This window comes from Xiphias gladius, chromosome 8 (genome assembly GCF_016859285.1).
Source record: "Xiphias gladius isolate SHS-SW01 ecotype Sanya breed wild chromosome 8, ASM1685928v1, whole genome shotgun sequence".
Classification (NCBI taxonomy): Eukaryota; Metazoa; Chordata; class Actinopteri; order Istiophoriformes; family Xiphiidae; genus Xiphias; species Xiphias gladius.
In genome coordinates this window covers 26,753,020-26,776,013 of record NC_053407.1, presented here as the reverse complement: position 1 = coordinate 26,776,013, position 22,994 = coordinate 26,753,020, and the positions used below count along the sequence as shown (strand labels likewise).

At 42.2% G+C, this 22,994-nt stretch overlaps 2 protein-coding genes across 3 annotated transcripts; one reads left to right on the top strand and one right to left on the bottom strand.

Moving 5' to 3' along the window:
- Positions 1-1,195: 1,195 nt before the first annotated feature.
- On the bottom strand, positions 1,196-6,693 carry nts (neurotensin). Its single transcript, XM_040133853.1, has 4 exons — positions 6,633-6,693; positions 5,496-5,557; positions 2,591-2,791; positions 1,196-1,534 (listed from the first exon to the last, which is right to left on the bottom strand). The coding sequence occupies exons 1-4, from the start codon at positions 6,691-6,693 to the stop codon at positions 1,391-1,393; spliced, it is 468 nt and encodes a 155-aa protein (XP_039989787.1). The 3' UTR covers positions 1,196-1,390.
- Positions 6,694-8,559: 1,866 nt separating this feature from the next.
- Positions 8,560-19,499, top strand: rassf9 (Ras association domain family member 9). 2 transcript variants are annotated; one of them, XM_040134032.1, is made up of 2 exons: positions 8,560-8,724; positions 17,864-19,499. In XM_040134032.1, the coding sequence occupies exon 2, from the start codon at positions 17,883-17,885 to the stop codon at positions 19,125-19,127; it is 1,245 nt and encodes a 414-aa protein (XP_039989966.1). In that variant the 5' UTR covers positions 8,560-8,724; positions 17,864-17,882; the 3' UTR covers positions 19,128-19,499. The 2 variants fall into 2 exon arrangements, with proteins under 2 accessions (XP_039989966.1, XP_039989967.1); XM_040134033.1 differs by lacking the exon at positions 8,560-8,724 and adding an exon at positions 9,116-9,407.
- The last annotated feature ends 3,495 nt before the right edge of the window (positions 19,500-22,994 follow it).

The following is a 22,994-nucleotide window of genomic DNA, read 5'->3' as shown; positions in this document are numbered from 1 at the left end:
CAAACAGGAGGACGTCCGTTTACTGGGGACTATTTTCAACAGCAGATTAATACACATTTGGTGCTCTGGTGAACGTTTCCTGTAGCAACATGGTGTATCGGGGATTGAGTCATACTAAAACTAAAGTGTGTGTGTTTGTGGTAATGAAATACATCACCCGGTGAAACCGTGTGCCTCAGTGATGTGTGTTAATAGTTTTTGGACATCAGTGGAGCTCTATGACATAGGGGGATAAGACTTTGGCTTCACAGACAATACTTGTTAGTAGGATGAGCTCAGTGTTGGTTTTGGTCTTTTCAGGGGATTTTTGGGTCTAGGAAAGATGTAGAATATCAACAGACTTATCCTTTAACAGCTTTTCTTACAGGGTTCCATTAACAGGAAAGCCAACTCTTGAGGTACGAATTTACTTTGTGAGTGTTACCTCTCTTTTGGGGAGCCACTGTGGAGCGAAAGGACCCACCACTCTCAAACTGAAAATCTAAACGTTTCTGGAACCTCTGTAGAGGAACTGAGAGTGGGTCGTGAACAAGATCTGCTGAGGAAATGCTGAGGTCAACGGTCCAGATTTCCCAAGGCAAGCCCCAGCGCCAACGAAATTTCTGAAATCATGCACCAACAGAATTTTGTAAAACCTCTCTTTACTAATGTAACTATACAATTCTATTTTCAACATAAATGTGATGGTCTGAACCCCCATTTCAAGTAATACACTAAATTGGTTGGTGATATATTAAATCCCTTTTAATAAAACATATTTAAGTTAATGATTTTAAACTTTTTGATCTTTTAATTTTTTTTTTAAATCCAAAAAAAAAGTGAAATTAGGACATACTGGATGCAAAAAAGGTGAAACCAAATTTAAAAAAAAACCTGCCCAGGTGCTCAAAACCTCCAGATTCCCAGAAACAAGACCAAGGACATGACTTCAGTGTCCTCAGTGGTAGCTCCAGCCCTGTGGTGAGTATGAAGCAGGTGAGAAAAGGTTTAGAGAAGCGACTGGTAAACAAGCTTAAGGAAGCGGTGGCATGAAAGAAAAGATAGTCACATCACACTGGTTTTATATCATGAATCCTTTAATCATATCCTGAAACAAAATAGACTCAGTGTGCAGTGAAGAAATAGAGTAAATAAATATAGTTTATCAAGAGATACACAATTTGTTTGATGCTCAGGATTTTATTTTCAGGACCTATATTTGAAAGGAGCAGAATACAGACAGGCCTCGATGCTGGACATACAATCAAAGGGTCTGACTGAAGAAAAACAACAATGGGAAAAGAAAAAACATTGCAGCTACAGGAAGCGAGAGAAAAGAAACACAATCACATCTTCACAGAAAGTATATGGCCTGTTCCCTTTAACATCACCTCGGCCTCTGGGATGGTTGTCAGTAAATTGCACTTCGTTTTAAGATGTATGGCCTCCGGGACTTGGTGGTGTGCGCCGCTTGCCTCTTCAGGATGTAGGGTGATTTTCGCTTCAGCGGAGTGTCACTGTTCTCCTCTAAATATTCTAGAGAGTCGTGAAGTAGCTGTTGGGAGCGGAGAGAGAGACAGGGCGGCGGGTTGAGTGTCGCACGACGAGGATTAAATGGCAGGCAAACACATGTTCCGTCGCTGAGTGGCAGGGTAATGGGCGGCTACGCCGGTGCAGCTGTGATTAAATGAGCGCTGTGCTTCCATGCAGGGCGAAACAGATGCCGATCTGCAATCACTGTGTTAAGATTTTTTTTGTTTTTTTAAAAACAAACAACAACAAAAAAACCTGTTGTGTAAGGAGCTGAGAGTGAAGGGATGATGATGATGGGGGGGGGCGGGCAAGGAGGAGGGGTGAGAGAGAGGAGATTTAATGAGGTGTGTTTACAGCGAGAGAAGATGGATGCGCTCTGTGTGTGTGTGTGTGTGTGTGAGGAGAGTGTGAGATGTGAATGAGATTTAGACTAAGCCGTTTATGTATGTGTGTGTTCTTATGTGAGCGTGTGTACTGTACATGTGTTTTGGGGATTTTATATCAGCCAGGACACGCTGTTACTAGCTCTACCGCCTTGTGCTTATTTCCTTGCTTTGTTTTTGCAATCTCGGCAAGTGACTCCTGAATAACGAATAATCCGCCTTTAGGATTAGTGAATTTGCACAATTATCCCCTAATTTTTCAAAGCTGGACGCGGGATGACAATGCGACTGTCTAATAATGCAGATTTACTCAAGTACTAGTTCTTTTGCCGACATGCAGTATTAGTAGAGTTTTGGATCATTTTCTCAACCTGTAGAGCAGCATCTAATCTAAGAAAGCACCCAGGAGCACTTTAACTTACCATACGACATTTCACTGCTGAAATGTTTACTTCTGCTTAAGCAGTTAGTGCTTATTTTTAAAAATTAATACAAAGAAATGGCAAATACTGTCGATGATAAGAGAATAAAGTTGAACGGAAGATGAGTTATTTCCATTGTGGTATTCTAGTATCTCATATGGCAGCAGGCATGAAAAAAAGACACGCCAATCAACTCTCTACAGTAGAGGGTGACTACCTCTTCCCCCACTGTTCGTCTGTGTGTGTGTGTGTGTGTGTGTGTGTTCGTCTCACCCTCTCCTCCCGGCCCTGCAGCGCTCGGCAGATGTGTTGCAGGCTGTACAGCTCCTCCAGCAGCTGGAGGCTCCCCTCCCTCAGCTCGCCGTCCTCCTGCTCGTCACTGCTCCACGTCTCCTGCCGCAGGCTGCTCACCATCCTGCACAGGTTGGCCAGCGACACACGCCAGTAGGGGGCACTCTGCTTATTCTGCTTCATCTGCAGAGAGCGGACAGTAGGGCGTTGAGGAGTGGGCGTTAAAGGATTGAGTTTCAGGGTGAGTTGAGGAAGTGACGGGCTTTGACAGATTCGGAACTGTGCAACGAATCAGCTCTCGGCTGTGAGGAGGGGATTTAATTGAAGCTTCAACTTGTGAACTGAGGCGAAGTGAAAATTGAGTTGAGCCCAGAGGAAGAGGGGCCGCGGAGGATGGAGACACACAGCTGCTAAACATCCTGATGTTTATAGCATGAAAAGTGATTTGGGTGAGGACAATAACGAGAACTGTTATAATTTAATAGAGTCTAATCCAATAATCCTGCTATATCTGGTACACACGTGTATTTTATTATTATGCTCGTGTTTAGATGTGACCGCGATAGAAATTACACCACTGAAGAAACTATTGAATAGTGATTTTGTTGTTAGTGGTATTACTGCATTGCATTGCTTTATATTGTAAGTTCCTGCTGTCATTCAGTCCGTCCCCCATTCACACAGATTGTGGGGACAATGTACTTGGTATCCTTAAAATGCTGCCTTTGTTTTGATTTCCGTTTTGGTCCCAGGTCTGAAACTCACTCGTCACAGATGCTGAGTCTCAAGTTTCGCCTCTGAAGCTTTGCCTTTTTATATTTCAATTAAGCACCCTGACTTGAACATTTGTCCTGTCATAGCTTGATGGACGATGCATTAGATGCAGCCTGCCTTAATGAGCCGCCCGCCCGCCCCAGTGCATTGCATTTGTTTCACAACGGCCGTGGCAAGTCCTTTGAAGAGGCACTGAGGATGCTGCTTCACACAGAGCACCGATGCAGCCTGCCGCGTGTTAACGCAGCAGTCGAGGTATGCGTGTGCGGATTCTTAACCATTCGTAGGCACCAGACACCCGGGGTGATGTCTGTGTCACGTCTAACCTCATCGAGCTGCAGCCGGCTGTGTTACAATCTAGTTTGACTGCTTGAAGATGGAGAAGGGCCCCGGGGTGCAACGGCGTGCTTGTGCCACTGATCTCGCACGCAATGCCACAAAGACCTCTGGGTGTCACTGGGGATGATGGAAAGATTTAGAGGGTGAGGAGAAAAGTGTATTTTCCGAGATTCTGTAAAAACGGCCACATGCCCTCCGAAACTCACTTTGAAGCGGCATCGAACAGCATCGAATGTAGCTTCCTTTTGTTTGCCAGGAGGAGAACGGCAATAAAAGTTTTAGAGACGTCACACCGGGAACAGAGCATAGGCAGCAACTGACATTTAGAAATCATTGGTGCATCGAAGATTTCAGTGGTTTTCATTTAGTTTTAAATGAACTAGATGAGCGGGGCCAGGTGTGGGTTTAATTGTGTGGAAAGGTCACATGAAAAGGTTGTTGTTTTTTTTTTAAATGCAGCTTCATCAGGGTCTTCTCCCTTAATGCTGCTTTGAGGAGTGCGGTCCAATATTCTTAAAGGCCCCAGCGGGCCCCACGTTATTAACCAATCAGCTCCATCTCAGTGACGATTGAATTTTCTGTCAGTGACTGGCTTAGTGACCGCACCGCCAACATTGAGCTGCCAGAGCCAAATCAAAATACAGAGGTGTAATTTGTCGCACGTTCAGCACTGTTTCTTGTAACGTGTCAGAAATGTAACTCAGTGTCTTTACAGTGAGCATCTTAAAACCACCGAAAATCTCGACCTACGTTCCTACGTTGCTCGCAACTAATGATCAATACCAAACTGGCCCGGACTATCAGACGAGCCCTGGCTGTAGAATAACGTAATCATGTTCAACAGAGATATAAGAACCAGAGGGGAAATCTACCGCCCGCATCTGATCAAGTGGACAGGCAGGTCAATCAGTTTAGTTGTTGCCTTAAAAAAAAAAAAAAAGGTCATGTACAGTGTTAATATATTGCCCAAAGTATCTTCATCTTCTACAATACTGCACTTTATAGCCTCCTGAGCGCTCTCAGGCATCCGGCGAGTTATTATTGCAATCATTACCCCTGAGCAACCTCGGAGCATGACCGGCAATGAATCACATGGTTGATTTGTCAGCCTCACGTCTTCGTAAGAGCGCCACGGTTATTTATCAGAGAGGGAGAGAGAGAGATGAGGAAGATGTGTCGTTACGATGCTGTCGGGTCCATCTGAATTCTATTAGGCTCAACGATTCGTCTCCTCGTGCCTCCAGTCGCACTCGCACCGGCTTCATCCCTCAGCTTTGCCTTGGCCTTCGGCGCGCAGCTCCAGACGAATTTGATGCAAGTCTTAAAGTTACGGCCGAGCAACTACTCTCAGCCTCAGCGCTTATTTTCTTTTCATCTTGGAGGACATGCCCACGACCGCAGCAGCTGGAGTGTGTCGATCATATTTATTTCTCTCTACACATTTGAACTAAAATTTAAAAAAAAAAAAAAGACATTTCCAGCCACCAAACAAAGTCAATCCCAAAAAAAAAAAAAAAAAAGTTGGGCCCTAAGCGACAGAAAAGAGCCTCTTATGATAAATGATTCATCTCCAACTCGGTATGAACACAACCCAAAGGTGAGGCTGTGACTAAAGCATGGATCCAGATCCAGATTTCATGACGGAACACCTGGCAAGCCTGCGTGTGGAGCCAGGTGGAGGGACGTGAAGGGTCACTAACTGACCAGGTGGGCTCGAGCTTTTCGGACACCCCGTCCCCGATGTCACGGGTGCGAAAAGAGAAGACCCCCGTACCTTAGAGGTGAAGAGACTGCTGAGCAGCTCCTCTTCTAGTGCTCGCTGCTCCTGGTCGACGTCTGTGAGTGAGAAGGTAAAAGAGAAATGTAACCTTCAGCCAAATCTAATCAGGACTTAAATCAATCCTGACTGCCTGCCGCAGAAGAAATTTCAGTCTAGAATGATCTTTATCGATTTGTCTGATGTATCACCTGGCATTTAGACCTTTTTCATCACCACTGTGAGCTGGAGTTAAGATGTAAATGTTGCAAAGTCTTCTTAAGTGTTATTTGGAAAGAGGCTAAGCTGAGTGGAAACTCAGCCTACAGTACTGTTTGTCGGTGGGCAACTTTAATCGTTCAATAGGTGACAGGGCCCATTGGGAGTTCTGTAAATCAATGGTATGAGAGTGAAACAAAGCACAAATTACCCAATAAAGCTTTGTAATTCCAACATCCATTACTTATTTTTGGCTCATTGGACCAAAAGTTACTTTGTGGTCCCCCGTGGGTTTAGATTCTCAAGCGCTTTCGTGTAGCCTGAATTTAATGTGAAATAAATGAAGAAAAGTGAATTCTCTTAATTCGGAATCAAAAAGATAATGAAAAATATCGTTTACTTCTCTGTGCTTCATCTAGAGGCTCATCTACTGTACATACACATGGTTCTAAAACAATTAAATGAGGCATCATTACACTGGGTCATTACAGGAACCCAACAGAGGGGCAATGCTTCGAAGAATCAATTGAAGATATTAACTTTGAGGTTTCAAAGTTACTAGCCTCCTGGAGTCCAATTGTGGGACCAGTAAAAAGAAGGTAACGGCGTTAAGAATAAATTATTTTGGCAGCACAGGTATTAAGCTGGAAACACAGACTCAGAAAACCATAATGTTAAAAACAAGCTTTGAAGTGCACATTCATATTTTAAAAAAAGAGAAATATTTCCAACATTCAGAATATTCTGTTTTTAAATACACAAATGGTGCACCTGTTGCACACAGCACGTTATGTGAGGGGCAAATGGCTAGACTTGTCCAATACCTTGCTTGGGTGTCATGGCTTTTTATCTCCTTTGTTACTATGAATGAAGTCGATGATAAATGATAAAATCATTTAAAAAAAAAAAGATGCATGAAAGAGCCCCGGTGCTTACCTGTACAAAGTCCACCACATGTGAAGCAGAGGAGCAGCACACACGCCAGCTGTGCCTGCATCTTGATGAGAGTACAAACAGACAAAAACAAAAACCAAAAAAAAAAAAAAAAAAGGATCCCACACTGAAGAATTCACCTGAGGAAGAATCTAGTCCATAAGGTTGAGGGGTCAGACCCGGACAGCTAAAAGAGAATGAAGAGCGAATGTGTAGTGATGCTGCTGCTTCCTCTTCTTCTTCCTCCTCGTCTTCTTCTTTCCCAGCTCCAAACAGCGCTGCCCCTTCTCCCTGCAGTTCCTCGGTTGGATGTGAAGTGCAGTGGGCTCCATTCCCTCAGTTTATAAGAGGCAACGTGATGTCAGAGGACCCCCCCCACCACCACCACCACCAGCACCACTAACTAAGCCCCGTCCACCCATCCACTCATCCCTCTCTTCATATTTCCCGTCCCTCCTGTCGCTGTGTCATTGTTTCATCAGACGTCACTCTAGCATCACGCGTGCGACAGGTTTCTGCGTCAAGGTTTGGGAGATTTGCTTATTTCACCCCAATAATGCACACAGGTTTGTCTGGCTCTCGTCTCCCGGGGACGGGATGCGGGAGTGATGTGGGAGGGTGGGAGGATGCACAACAAAGAGTCACTCTGTGTGTCACTGACTTTTTTTTTTTTTTTTTTTTAAATTTGGTTTGACTTACGAATCAAATGAGTGTCTGAGAAAGACATGAATCATGAGCAACCAGTTATCTATAAACAATATTATTCAAAAGTAGAATTTTACCATTTACTTTAATTATTCTTTTTTTTCTTTATCAAAATTCTTCCTTGACATAGACTTACACTTTATTTAAGAATATCAGTAACAGATTTTCTTTTAAACTGTGCCCTCATTTGAGAAAATCTCAACGCAAGTTCCATTTAGCAGCTTTTCTGAAGCTTTTGATCATATTGCATGATCTTCATCGGCAGATGGAGTTTTTCCAGTTCCATTTTTCCCAAGTACTTTAAGGACGTCTCGTCCATGTTGGCTTAAAAGCTGATGTTCAAAGTTCAATTCGTTTATTTTTCCTTGGAGTTCAAAGCTACTAGATTCTGTATGAGCATCATTTAAATAAACAGAACTGTTCTGTGCACCACAGGTAAGATTTCACAAATATGTTGCACAGAACTTTCCTACAGAGTCCCACAAGGATCTATTTTAGATCCTCTCCTCTTACTTGACTTTTATTTTATTTTATTTTTTTGATTGACGTATGATTCTTATACTCTCATGACATTTCTCGCCTGGATCAGAGATATCTGATGTAAAACAAATGAGGGGGGGGGGGGATTAAGCAGTGTCTACATTACAGTAACATATCACATCAGAGACCTGAGAGTTCATTGCAAATTCTGCTCGGTCTGCTGTCTGTCTCAAGGCCCAGGTGCTTATTGCTTGGTTTGGACGTCATATCAACAAAAATGAATTTCGCACATGACATTAAATTACATCTTAGTAGCTTTCCTCCTGGCAGTAAACTTTGCCAGGACATAATTTAGTCATTTCCCCACTTCGCTGTTTATAAAATTACAGCTTTTTGGCTTCGAAGGGGCCGTAAACAATTAGCTAATTGTTTAATTGTAAAAACCTTTCATTTCTGTTCATTACTACACACAAAAACAAAGATAATCTGGCATCCTAATCTGGGATGCCTTGAATTCTAACATAAAAAGGTGACTGGATTTTTCTCATTAAATACATATGTACATGCGGTACATAAAATGCACTTTGATTTAAAGCCACAAAGTGAGTACAGTCCTTGTAAATCAGCCCTAGTTTCTCTTGTCCATGTTCACACATAATTGGTGCCCACAGATAATTATCTTCTATTAAAAACGCTGTAATACAGTAAACAACCCAGTTGGAGCGACTCTGCAACAGGTATTTCAAGGGTCGGGCCGGAGTTGAAGCAGCCTGCGTTCCCCCTACGACTGCGTCTCGTCCTGGCGCCTTGAATCCAACAGGGATCCCGAGCCCCACGAGGTCAAGTTGCCGTGTGCAGCTTCGCCGAGGCCCTGGTCATATCGTGACGCCCCTCGACTTGAGGGAAGAGGGTAACTCTTCGTTGCACTTTGAGAAATATCGGTGGAGCGGCCTTTTAACGAGACCAACGCGCAGAGCTGCGCGGAGGTTTTAACCGGAATGGCGGATGCGTTCTGTCATTCATCACTGTAGTAATGATGGTGCATTGTGGCACTTTACGGGGACACGCTCTAGCGTTCAGACGGGCCATTTCCCATCTGCAAGCTTTGCATATTCCTGGTGGCATTTCTCTCATTAACGTGCCACTCGGGCGTGAGTTTAACCGGACCTCATCCCACGGGTTTTGCCCTTTTTTGTTTTCGCTCTCAGTGTTTCACGCTGCATCGCCGCATGTGTTCACCTTCGTCATTTTACTTTTTTTTTTTGTTTTTTTTCCCTCCGTGTGACTTTCCCTGGTTGTTCTGGTAGGTGGAAGGGGGCAGAGTTTCGCCGACAAATCTCAGTCTCGTCCTGGGAAACACCTCCCTCCGCTTTGCGGATGGGGCGGCGGACCGAGTTGCAGTCGGGACACCCTCAACTTTCCTGAAACACCGAACACACACACGCACACACACACACGCAAACACACCACAAACCGTCCGACGTCGTGGCATGCAGCGACTGTAACTCGTTTCGGATTGTGCTCGACTCCCCTGCGCTCCCGAATTATGGCTCCGTTTGGGAAAAACTTCCTGAAAGCTCGACTGAAGAACAGGTAATGTGAAATTTCTTGACGGGAAACCTGTTGCGTGTGTGTGTGTGTGTGTTCTCTCTCTCAAGTTCGGTTTCAGAGAGCCCTCCGTCTTGAACTGTTGAGGGGGGAGAATTGCGCACAACGCGGTGCGCATCGTGTTTTACGACTGAGCTGCACAAGGGAACACAAAATAAAATTAAATCATAGGAATATTGCCGATACATCTTGACAGGTGTACCTCTTTAAGGCAGTATTTCACGCGTGTGCGTTTCACGCATGCAGCTGTATCTTTAGACACTTTCGCTATATTCAACGGATGTGAGACTTATATTCCCCATTATGGGACGTTTGAGTAAAATAAGCCCTTCGCTACTGGTTCTCTCATTCCTGTCAAAATACACAGCACCTGTACATCAACTCTTGAGAGCTTTGACCCTGCTCCTGCTCTGTAATTACTACAAAGGCGTTTATATTTAATACCCGTTTCATCTTGGACAGCAAGAGTCAAAGAAGCTTATTACTTAAGGTTGAAAGAGATCCTGTCATCAACACCTACACATAATATTATATTATTTGCTTCAGCAGTTTCCCTCAGTGACTAGCTTGGCCTTTTGATGTGCCCTTGGCTACGGCTGGGACTCAGTCTCGACTTTGAAAAGGTGGGAAAAGGAGATTTGCCGAGGCACACGCTATCCTCTGTTCGGGCGGTGTTGACTGCAGACTCTTGTTGTGCAGAGCTGGTAAACAGAGTTTTTTGTCTTTTGGAGTATCTAGGTCACGGTCCGATCCCTTGCAGGGTGCAGGCGGGATTCCTGTCGCCAAGACCAGGATCAGATCATTAGAATGCACTAAAAATCCTCTAAAATAAAAAAAACTCTTTGACAGTGGCACCAGCAGGAAAATAGATGCATTTTCACTTTACACAGAGCTGAGATGAATTATCTCCTTGATAACTTCAAACCAGTCTGACTGAAGCTGTCTCCAGTGGATGTCTTTGCGTAGTAATTACCATTGCTGCACCTATAATTACCTCGAGTGTTGAGATCTGTAGATATGTCAAACGCTTGATTTCAGGGACTGGCTTTTACTCACGGCGAGACACTGAGCTGGATGTTTGTTTTTAAGAATGGCAAGATGAAGCTGATGCGGAGTTTCAGTCGGTTGAAACATCCAAACCTGCGCAGACCTTCAGAATAAAACTTGAGTGTGTCAATGATTACAGCGACAACATTTGTTTGGATACTGTCAAAACATGGCGTCATCACCGAGTCCTGTGTGTAAAACTGGCATCCTATAGTGGAACAGCGCGGGGTTTTGAAATTAAAATGGTTGCCAGCCGGTGACATATGTGACCAAAGCAGTTTAGTGACCAGTTCCACTTAATCTTGCTCTGAGCCACGATTATAGCATGGCAGCCTTGTGCAGAGGACCAATTAGCCACTGAAACTGTTTGGGTAACAAATTAGCGGGCCAAGGCAAATCATAAAAAAAATAATAGTAAAGAAAAAAGATGCCGTTTGTGTCGAAAGAGAGCAAGCCACTTATTTTCACTGAACAATAGCTTATATGGTGATTCAGAGACCTGCTCGGGGGGAAGGAAAAATAAGAGGGGTGGGTGGTTTCACAGAGGAAGGGAAGAGAAGGGAAGGGGTGTGTTGTGTCTCTGCTCACAGATGACTATCAAAGGAGTCACCATCCCAGAGATCAGCATATCCAGATAGAAAAGTGATGTTATTTCCTCACCGATCCCCCATCCTCTTTCAGATAAGAGCGAGAGGAAGTGACTCCTGTCCACCACTGGGTAGTTTATTCACCACATTCTCTGTTTATCTTTCGTCCGTTAAACAAACCAGACACAGAAAAATACTATGTAGATACTTTCTACACACACATATATATATATATAATCTGTTTTGTGAGGTAACCATTCTGTGTGGCCTTCTATTGTTTCATACACTCAATGACAGACCGGGCAGATAAAACCTTTTCTAAATATGATATGTAAATTCAAAGCTGTGTGGTGGTCTACCTGGAAAAAAAGGGCTGCTATAATTAGTTTAGGAAATGCTAATGCAAGGTTTTCATCTTAGTCACCCTGATGTTATTAGTGTTTACCATATGGAAAACCCTCCCCTCAGGACGAACCCCTTAACTTTCCATATACAGTAGCGCCATTGAAACTAAAACTAATTCTCGTTCTAGTAACTGATTCTACCCATAAGCTTAAACTGTACGTTGTGTTACACTAAACGTTAAGTGCTAATTAGCATGCTAAAACACTAAACTGAGATGAGCGAACACGATAAACCATATACGTGCTAAACACAGGCGTGTTCGCATTTTCATTGTGAGTACGTTAGCATGCTGACATTAGCATTTAGCTCAAAGTATCACGGGGCCAAAGCCTCAGAACCGCTAGCATGGCTGTTGCTTCTACTCTATCTCAAAGACTGGGCAATGAAACCAAAAGTACCAGAATTGATAGACACCAATCTATTTGAATCAGAAATGTATTTGGGTGAACCAACCCTTTAGAGTTCCAATCAGGATTGATTTACAGTATATCTATATATCTATATATATCTATATATATATATCTATATATCTATATATATATAGATATAGATATATATAAATATATAAAACCAGTTTTACTTCACTTATCTTACACCTGCCTCAGTTGCAAGAGCAATCCTATAATTTTAATACCACCACCACACTAATCAGGATATAAATCAGAATTTTCAGATCATAGCGAGAAAATCAGAACCTGCTGACAGCAGTGGCCACAGGATATATTTATATTTCACCACTTTGTTCCTGTTGGAAATATCTGCATCTCCTAAACAATCACTATTGATCTGAGAAAAAAAAGCACAGACACTGGAGAGCTATAATTCTGTCAATTGTTATGACTTGCTCAAACCACCAGCATGCTGTACTCTGTGGTAACTTGTAGCTTGCAAATTTATGACACAAGAGGGAATTGTTAATGTCTACAGGGTTGTTATGAGTATTAGAATGGAAGAGCGCCATGCCACCAGTGGAGCTGTAACGTAATCTTCCAACGCAGAAACTTGTACTAAAATTCAAATAATTTAAATGCGGTTTCCTCCAACATGTCTGATGTCTCGCTGAGTATTGCAGCTTTTAAGTTCAAACTGAGGTCAAGCAGGTCTGCTCACGTTTCTTGGGTTCACTCAGGTGTGAAATGTTTGATGTCGAACCCGTCCCGTGTTATCCACTGCACAGCATCCATCCTCAACGTGACAAGAACTTTATATTTTCAAATTTCTATTAAAAGTATATATATCATCATAAGTCCTAGTGCCATTGGCACATTTCCAGTCACAAGGATCGAGTTCATCACCATATCAGTGTCAGCTTTGTCATTTATCATCCAAAGCTGTGACCTATGAGGGCACCCTCATTTGTTTCGTCTGGTACCGCAGCTTAATCCCAAACTATGAATATCAAATGGCACCCAAAGTGACAGCCCTTATGAATGTATTAGCTGCGATGTAATCAGCCCAATGGTGCGTGCAGCATTTGTGTATGTCCAGGCAGGGAGTTGACTCCAGAACGTTAGTGGTTTTGGCATTTGAAAAGACTGATGCCACCATTCTCATCAAAATTTGTCCTCAGAAAATAATAGTCATTTTTCCCCCTGCAGTTTTGTGAGGTTCCAGTGATACAGTCTTATAGCCTTAAGGAATTTGACGTTCAGCCTACAACAGCTTAAAGTGAAAATATCCTAATATCTCTTGAGTAAAAAAATCACAACATTTTTCCCTAGAGCTCTAGATTTTAATTTGTGTAGGTTGCCATTATATGAATCGTTGTTCCATTAAGGAGGTGTTGAGGCTCAGAGAAAAGTATGCTGCAGGTTGTGTTTTTTCTTGATTGACCTGTGCCTCAGCCTGTAACAGTCAGCTGCTGCTGTTGGTGCTGCTGTTGTTGCTGCTGCTGTTGCTGCTGCTGTTGCTGCTGTTGTTGTTGCTGCTGCTGTTGCTGCTGCTGTTGTTGTTGCTGTTGCTGCTGCTGTTGCTGTTGTTGTTGCTGCTGCTGCTGCTGCTTTCTCCTGCTCCGGGTACAACTAGGCCCAAATTTAGCTTTACAGAAAACTCCAAGCTTCAAAAAGTCAATGATCAGAAATCTACGGGTGACGTCACAGGTACTAGTGGCCGCCCACTTCAGTGTTGGAATAGTAGCCGGTAGCCAACTGAAAAAGTAAACAGTTAGGTAAGACGTCATATTATAAAGCCTAGCATTCGAAAGACCTTAAAAATTCAATCCACACTCGCATTTAGGTAGTTAGCATAAGTAGCTGCCCTTCTTCTGTAAACTCAAACTACCCAAATTAGTCTATACCGTAGCTACCTTGGTGAAACAGTTAGCCTGCTGTCCATCCAACATGATGACAGTCACGGTCATGAATGAAAAACTGAAATGTGAATGTTTTCCTCCTTTCCTGATGCTATTTGAGTTTTACCATCCCACAGGTAGCTGCTTGGCTTTCCTGTTCTTCCCACTGAAGATTAGTTCAATTTTTTTGGCATATCTGTCACCAGAGCAGCTCAGAGAAACGTTTACACATTTTTAACACTGCCAGCTATTAAAAACGTTGTATTGCAAACAGTTGGGATATGGTTAATTCCCCAAAAGTCATATTTGTCAACACTTTCTTCACATTAGAGTGGAGCTTAAAAGCGACTGGTGCGGAATCCATTTTCCCCTTCCTCCCTCTGTGCATTGAACTGCGGTGGCAGGATGTCGTCTGAGCATTTGTGATTGTGGCCTAGGACAAATACAGGTGTTTCCATGCCATGCCGTACCCTCTTCCTGCACAGCTGAGGGCTTGGGTCACCCTCTCTGAAATACCCAATTGTCTGGAGAACGTGTTTATTCACCTGTATGTTCAAATATGCCCAAAGAGACATGTTTCTCACACGTTTAGGCAGGCCGGTGTTAGTGCTACTGTTTCCACACTAGTGTGTTAGTATGGAAATATTTGTCCTGCACAGGCGATTTAAAGATGTTAAGCACAGCTGTGATGGACTGATCTTGTTTTCCTTTTCATTCTCTTTTCCCTATTCTGTTTTCCCTCCTTTCCTGATCTATTTTTTAGTTGTTGCCTATTCTGTTCTTTCATCAATCCTTAAATCCATGCATTGCAGTGTGGTACAACAGTGGTTCACACACTTTTTGGCTGGTAACACCTTAAAACAAAGCAATTTTGTAAATTGTGAGTGAGAGAAGTCCATTTAAACCAGCCTCTGAATGTTAAATATCAGTCAAGATGGTGCTTAATTTAACAACCTTATATATAATTGGTATTTAAATCCATAACAAATGTAAGAAAATTCTTAATCTGCAAGTTGCTGTAACTGATAACGGCTGTTAAATAAATGTAGTGGACTGAAAAGTACCAGATGCCCCTCTAAACTGAGTAGAGGTATAAAGTAGCATAAAATGAAGATTCTGATGTACAGTACCTGAAAACCACCTGATTTTACCCAATAACCTCTTCAGATTGTTTCAGTTGACCAATTTTTAGAAGATGTAAAAACAATTGAATATTATACTGTAAGCTGTACAAACATATTATGTGTTAAAGAGCTGTTGCATTAGATTGCATTATATTGTACAGGATCTGCCTTCACTGTGTCCACCCACTGTTTTCTCTCCCGTGCCACGGTAGCATTTGCAGGGTTTCCTGAGTAGGTGGTAGCTCTGAGGTCAAAGTCATCATGGTTGTTGTCTATGAATGCCGGAGGCGCGCTGGATTTGTTTGGCCTGTGCATAGCTCAGGTATTTGCTTTACCCAGCTTGTTTCCAAGGGTCTGCATAACCATTAACCAGCTTCTTGCATTGTTGCATGTGTCACATTCCTGAGACCTTATTCACCGGCAGTTTACACAATGCTCCTGTTGTGTGTTTTCATGCCATGTGGGAACCAAAACACAGTAGTATCAGTCTTTAAAAATCAGCAAACTGAGACATTTCGTTTAAGTTCTCCAGTCGGAATAATACTTAATATCTCACTTACTTGTCTCAGCATGTAGGTAGGTAGTGTCTGTATCGTCTTCAGAGGATGTGTATTTTTGTCCACCCTCCCTCGTGATGATCAGGAGATTAATGTGGGCTGCAGCCAACCAAGGCTATCTCCACAGATAAAGACACGGCAGCTACAAGATGCAAGGTTCAGATCTGAACTCACTTCTGTGTACCAAGGCTAGGAACAACATCTAACTTTTAATAGCCCAGCTGAACACCTAGTGTATCTGATTTTGATCCAAATTTTGATTAACTTTTGGTAAATATACCATAGAATCCGCTTTTGTGCACTAATCCTTGAATGCAGGTCTCTTTATTTTGAACTGAAAAAATGCTTAGAGGAAAAATCCTTTAGAAATGTATTGGTTAAACACCATTTTTGACTTTTGGTTTCTGTCCACTTATGTGAGATGATGTGAACAAGTCTCTAAACTCCCTCGGGGATGTCAGTTTGCTATCTGAAATGGAGTGACTGTTGATGAAACCTGACATTGACCAGGATTACAAACACATTGTTCTGATGTATAACTGTTTACAGTTTAAATGAAATATTGCCTGTTTGTTTGCAAAACCACACACCCACATGAATTCAACCCACAAAATCAGTCTGCAGTTCAGTGTTTGGCGGAGGAGCTGTCTCTTGAAAATATTACATTGATAATCGTTCTCAGGTTTCTTTGACATTGAACTGTCTGTAATTGCAGAGGTATTATATTTCACTTCTTTTTTGCTTTCAGAGTAGCCTTTAACTTAATATTTGAGTAATCCAGCAAGACAGAAACTTGGCCGTCAGCTACAGTACATCAGAGTTAACCTAATTAATCACATGAGTTGCAGAATATTCCAAATATGTTATCTTTCATATAAATAATATTGCGATACATCATTCTTTATCTTGAAATCAGATTGAAATTTCTGGCAATGTTATCTACTTATTTGATTACTTGTTCGTGTTGTGGTTGTCTGCATTGCCAGTGCCTGTCGTATGATGACTGGATATTAGGTCCTGGATATTACCGGTGGTCCATTAAGCATGTAAAAAATGGATATCGTCGGCCCATCAGAGGTCAATTTTTGAACAAGTTTTACGGTCCAGACGGAAAGGTAATGAGGGCCTTGGGGTTAAATAGCTCAGAACCGAACCATTAAGTGATCATCTCTGATGAGCAGGACGATGAGGAACAGTCTAATAGAATCAAGCCAGAGAACACAAGATGAGTGAATGTAGTTTTCTGCTCATTGACCTAATGGAAAGCCATTAAAGTAGGATCCATTTAAGAAGAAAATAATACTTAGATACACTCCCATTCATGCTTTTGAAGTCCTTTCAATATTCTGTGTGTTGTACTTCAAACTACAAACTGCAGCTGTAGGGGAATTTGTGAAGTATTTGAACATATCGTTTTTTGTAAAACACGGCCATTTAAAAAAAAAAAAAAAAAAACATAATTTGACTGATTCTCCAAGTTATGGTTGACAACACAATTTTGGGTTAACCTGGTGGCCTAGGGGTTTAAGACACTGAGCATGTAATCTCAACGTACCTCAAGTCTGACTGGAGACCTTTGTTGCGTATTATCCCTCCTCTAAATTCCCTCATTTTCTGTCACCTCTCTGCTGTAAGCCATCTAAATAAAAAGGCAAACAAGACTTAGAGTCTAAAGCTCCACCACTGCCTCAGCGAGGCTGTAGTTAAAATGATTTATCCTCTCGGCACCACCATTATGTCTACCAAATTTTTTTGGCAATCGATCCAGTATATGTTGAGATATTTCACAGAATAAGTGAAAACTAGAACTGGTGGTGTCACTATAGGTAAAGGTCAGTGAGTTTTATCCTCTGGGGACCACGAATTTCATGGGAATCCACCCAGTAGTTTTGAGATATTAGTCTCTGGACCAAAGTGGTGTACTTTGCTAATCATAGGGCTTTAGTGTTACCTTAGGCATTAAAAAAAAACCAAAAATATAGTTTAAAAGGCAATTTTTAAATTTTTATAGTTGTTTGCATATAGGTACAATGACTTTCTTGTGTTGCGGATATCTCTGTTTTCACAGTTTTAACCCATAGCAAGCAGCAGCCTGCCAGTGGGTCAGTCATTACTAACTCGTGCTGTGAAGCCAAACGTTAACCAAACCCAGAACAATTTTATGTGAAATGCTAAGTAAGATCCCAGAGTTTCCAAAGAAAACAAATATGAGTCTGGTCATTTCAATTTATGGAATGTCGAAAACATTCAAACCATGGAGTTTGAATATTGCAGTGCTTGAACAAGCTGACACACAGTGTTATACTGTCAGTCAGTATGGTGGAATAAGATGATTTTAACAACCTCAAAAGCTACTTGAGGAAAAACAGAGGAGAATGTTTGTTTCATTCCAAAGCCACAAATGTAAGCTCTTTTTCTGTCTCTTTCCTAGGACAAAAGATGCCGAGCCCATGATAGGAAAGGAGATTCAGGTTACTGTCTGTAAGGAGGAGAAGGTTGTCTGTGGAGTAACAAAGCACACAACTTGTGCAGATATGATTCAGGCATTACTGGAGGATCACAAGTCAGTCCCGGAGAGCAAGCGGCTCCTGCACGGGGACCCCAAAGACTTCTGTCTGGTCGAGCGGTGGAAGGGTTTTGAGAGAGCCTTGCCTCCTCTCACCAGAATCCTGAGGCTCTGGTATGCCTGGGGGGACCAGAGACCCTTGATCCAGTTTATTCTTGTTAAAACCAGCGATTTTGTGCCTCAGCCTGCCAAGAAGGCTTTAAAGTCCAAGGGGGCCAAGCCGAAGCGTTGGGAGAACGGTCGTGCGCAGTACCCCCAGTCTCTGGCAGTGGAGAAGCAGAAGCGCATGGTGAAGAAAGCTTTCAGGAAGCTGGAAAAGCTTCACAACGAGAGTAAGAGCTCCCCGGGTGCTGAGGAGATTGACCGGATGGTGAAGCTCATTCTCAACCAGGACCACACCATCCGGGAGCAGATCCAACGAATGAGGGAGCTGGATTTGGAGATTGAGCGGTTTGAACTGCAAGTGCAGAGAGAAGCTGAGTCCGAGAGTTTATTGGCACAGGCTTGTGGTCAGAGTTTGGAGGTGCAGAGTGAGGAGCAGCTGCAGGAGTACCTGTACACCAGAGATGGAATTGAACAGCTTGAGCTGCAGGTCCAGAGACACCGGGAGCTCATCCTCCAGCTGTCCCAGGATATTGACACTGAGCTGGGGAAGGCTAACTTCCCACTAGACCAAGATGAGGAGAGTGAACAGGAAGGAGCAGCGGCTGCTTCCTGGATTGCCTCTGCGACAGACCAATCCTTCTACGCTGCTGAACTCGAGAGGCTGCAGGATGAACTGAAACAAAGCCTCTTCACCGGTGTGTCCATTCACAACCAAGCTGGAGAAATAGACAAACAGCTGAAGTACTTTGACACTACGCTGGCCTCCAAGGACCAGGAGTGCTGGCAGCTGGCTGCCCAGCTGAGCTCGTTGCAAATCGGGGACAGCGCAGAGGATAAGTCCAGTCCTCTCCCTCTGAAAAGTGAGACTCAGTGCAGCGTCTCACAGACAGTGAATCTCAAACACAGCCTGTCCCCTCTAGACGTTACAGACACAGACTCAGACACCGGGATTAGCTCCACACACAGTCAAGACTCGTTGTCACCATGTCTCGACTTCCCTCCCCCACTGGATACAGACGTTTGAACAACCCGGCTGACTCTGCAGTTTAATGTTCTGTATGCACTAACCCCAGTTTGTGCCGCTCAGGTGTTATCATTAGATTTGAGCATTTCTTTGTCTGAAAGATAAATCCCTGGTGACGTTTCATAAACAAAAAAGGTAATTTAACTGGAGCTGAAACAATAAGTCGATTCATTTTTTGCTAATCAGCTATTTTAATAATCAATAAACTATTTCAGTCATTTTTATAAGTGAAAATGTTAAACATTCTCTTCTTTCGGATTCTCAAAGGTTCTGCTGCTTTTTTAAGTCATATGGCATCATATGGAATGGAAGTCAACAAACAAGCAATTTGAGGATTTCATTTTTTTCTGGCATTTTGTTGAGAAAAAAAAATCAAGAAAATAATCAACAATGAGTAATGAGAGAATCAGTAATGACAGTTTGCGGTTTTTAATGTCTTTCCTCCATTAAACACAGATGGTTGCTGGGATTGAAATACCTTCTAGCTCTATCTGAATCATGAGAGCCAAAATTAGCCAAAGTTTTATTATCAGGTATATTTATCTCCATCAATATTATTCAAAATTTTTACACACATCTGTATTTTTTGTATGTTTTTCTTGTGTCATAAAATATAATATATTGCTTTTTGATTGGGAAATGAGACACAATTTGGGAAAAAATTGTTCATGAGCAGTATTTTTTTGTTTTGTTTAAAACGTAATGATAACACATGGAAGGCACAGACTGGAGCAACGTATGCACCAACTACTGTCTATCACTGTTAAGTGTACATTTTTGCCCCCAACAGAGAAGCAAAGGCTATTTCCCAATGACAGACACGTTTAACGTACTTACTTCACAGGCCTGTTGTGTTAGAAAAAGGATGAATGTATGTTTATTGACCCCCTTAAAGTTCTCAAGCTATTTATGAAGCTGCACTACTTCATACACACTTATAAGTCTATTACCACTGTTTTATATTAAAACAAATAGCGAACTGGTTTGGATGTAGAATATGTTTATAAATGTATCATCAACATTCCTCTGGACTAAACTGTAAATATGCTGCTGTATATACTGTAAATGATTGTTCATATGACACAGGCACAAATTATTTATCAAGTAGTTGTATTTCACAAATGATTGTTTCTCCTCTCACCCAATAATCTCCATCTAATTTCTGATCAAACACATTCAGAATCAAGATAACGCAAACATCTGTGTAGACTATGCTTAAAAACACAACATATGATAAATTAAAATGTATATTTCAACTTTCATAATAAACACTAATACACAAAGAGTAATCAGTGTCGCTGATTTTGTTAAATATGTTTAAGCAACAGCGTTTCTGCTCTAGAAGGTGTTAAGGCAAAAACAGCTCAAATTCAGTTCTTGCAAACGCAAAGAAAATGCAAAGCTCTGAGTCACCAGAACAAAATGACACAGCAACCTCAGAAACCCCTTTCAGTTACTGCACCGTATAAATCAGTCAAGATGGTCGCCAGGCAGGCACAAACAACAGCGAGCACTCTCCTCTTAGCAAGGTACTGCTGACAGACTAACACTTTGTACTCGGGACAGAGTGAGACTGGCTGCTGGAAAAGTGGGGGATATCTATTTCACACACTAATTGCTCGCCCCCCCCCCCACACACACACACACACACACTCTTCCTCCACGGCTTCAAACCACTAAGTGACTCCACCAAGCATAAAAGGCCAAGAGATCTTACAATGTGAACAACTGTGCACTGGTGCCTCATACTTGTTGATGGAACAGGGGTTTATTATGGTGCTTCTAGCACTTTCTGTCTCACCAACAACCGCACACCGAGCAGGAACAAAAAGGGAAGGCTTCGTGGATTTTATATTCTAATGCAAATTTGACCTGTCTTAAGTTGGTGGAAATTCAAGAAAGGGATGTTGAATAACTGAGTCCGCTGCTCAGCCAGAAGCCAGGTGGACAGTAAGGGCTCAGTCGCTTGGAAGTTTTACAGTCACTAGTATTTATTCACAGTTTAGGACGACTTCCAGCGCAGCAAGAAGAACTATTGCACCAATAGCACCAATGTTTTGTGCTTGCATGTCAATGATGTGTTTAAGAAACCTTCTTCAGGCACTCTTAGACACGTACCTATATAGAGTACCAGATGTAATCTGTTTTTACCATTTCCACCCTAATGAAGAACATTTTTCTTTTCTGTGAGCTGTTTATTTTTATCTTGAAGATGACCCTAAAGTTCACTACACTTACTGCGTGTGGAACTGAAACATGCCAAATGGCTTAGGCCCTTTTTTTTTTGGAGAACAATTTTTTTTTTTTTTTTTTTTTTTTAAGAGTATTACTGTTTACACCAGACTTGTATTCTTGACAGGTTGGGGGAGAAGAACAGGGACTTTTTTCAAAAAAAAACCAAGACAAACTCAGTTCACCTAATGTTATTGACGGACACGCTGAGGCAACTGCTGTTCTCAAATGGCAGTAAGTAATAACATGAGCTGATTTTGGCCGTGGTTTTTCAAGAGAAAGGACCTCTCTTTACTTTTTTTTCTCGTATTAGATGCCATTAAGGCAGCTGAGGCAACCACAGAAGTTTAACAAAGCACAGGGTATAAATTTCCCAGTCTTGGCAGAACGCAAAAGCCTTAGAAACCGTTCCTAAGAGAGAGTCTTTGGAATAGTTTGGGGGGGGGAAAAAATGCAGCCTTTTTCCCTAAATTAATATGTAGCCTTTGCAAAGCACTTTCATAACAAAAAACAGAAGAAACTGGCGTTTCCCTGCTCATGTGCAACTTCACTTCCTAGTTTCAGGGAGGCTGCAGACCCAGGGAATGTTTACCTCTTCTCTCTGCCACAGATCAGCAATTCAAAGACTTACCAGCTCGCAAGTGTGTTTGCCAACAACAATAATTAGATGGACCAAAATGATAATTAGGCTGACTGGAAACCCGTCTTTGTTCAGCCCTCCCATAACGACTGGCCAGTTTCAGAAAACCATAATTTGTTATCAGCTATGGGTCCAGGGCTGAATATGAGCAGTGTGGTGGTTTTTAAAATAGTAGGTATTTTTTTTTTAAATATTTAAAATCATGACAAATTTACCAAGTATGGTGGCCTTTTGGCATTATTTGACTTTTTCTGTATCCACGTTTTATCCTATAGCACAGACATCTAAAGGAAGCAGTGAGATAAGACTCAAGATGGCGTGACGTGAAGTGTTACGGTACACAGAGACTGTTGTGGCTATACTGTGTTTGATCTAGTTGGGTAGCTGTCGTCATCAGTGAGGGACAACACTGAATTAGAAATTAAACACATTTCAACCGCCACCAGTTAGCGAAAGAAAACATTCCGCCTGACCCTATCAAAAGCCTTGGGAGGGCAATTGAGGAGATTAAGCATTTGCGTCAGTCCCCCGCCCACCCCACAGGCACTTTCTCTACTTTCAGGCGAAAAAAAAAAAAAAAACACATTCCAACAAGTACATTTGGCTCCAATATTTGTATACTGTAAATCAACCAATCACACTTTCAATTTTTCCCGGAGAAACATACATCACCTTGTACATGTGCCAAAAGCCTGCACTGCATTTTTGTTTGGTGGTGTTCCCACAACACACCCGACCGTCAACTCAGTTTGATAATGCCGAGAGCAAATGGTGGAAAAAAAAAAAAAATCAATCTTTTCACCCTTCGTCACATCAATTCACGTTACCTCTCTATCGCTCTCTCTCACTACATTGACCCATCTCAGAATAATAATATACGTTTGGGGTATGAGTTTGGATGAAATAGTACATTTAAAAAAGCATCAAAATTATCAATCGCATCTAATGATGTTCACGCAGTAGACCTGCAGCAGTCCCATCAGCCAATCCCAGTC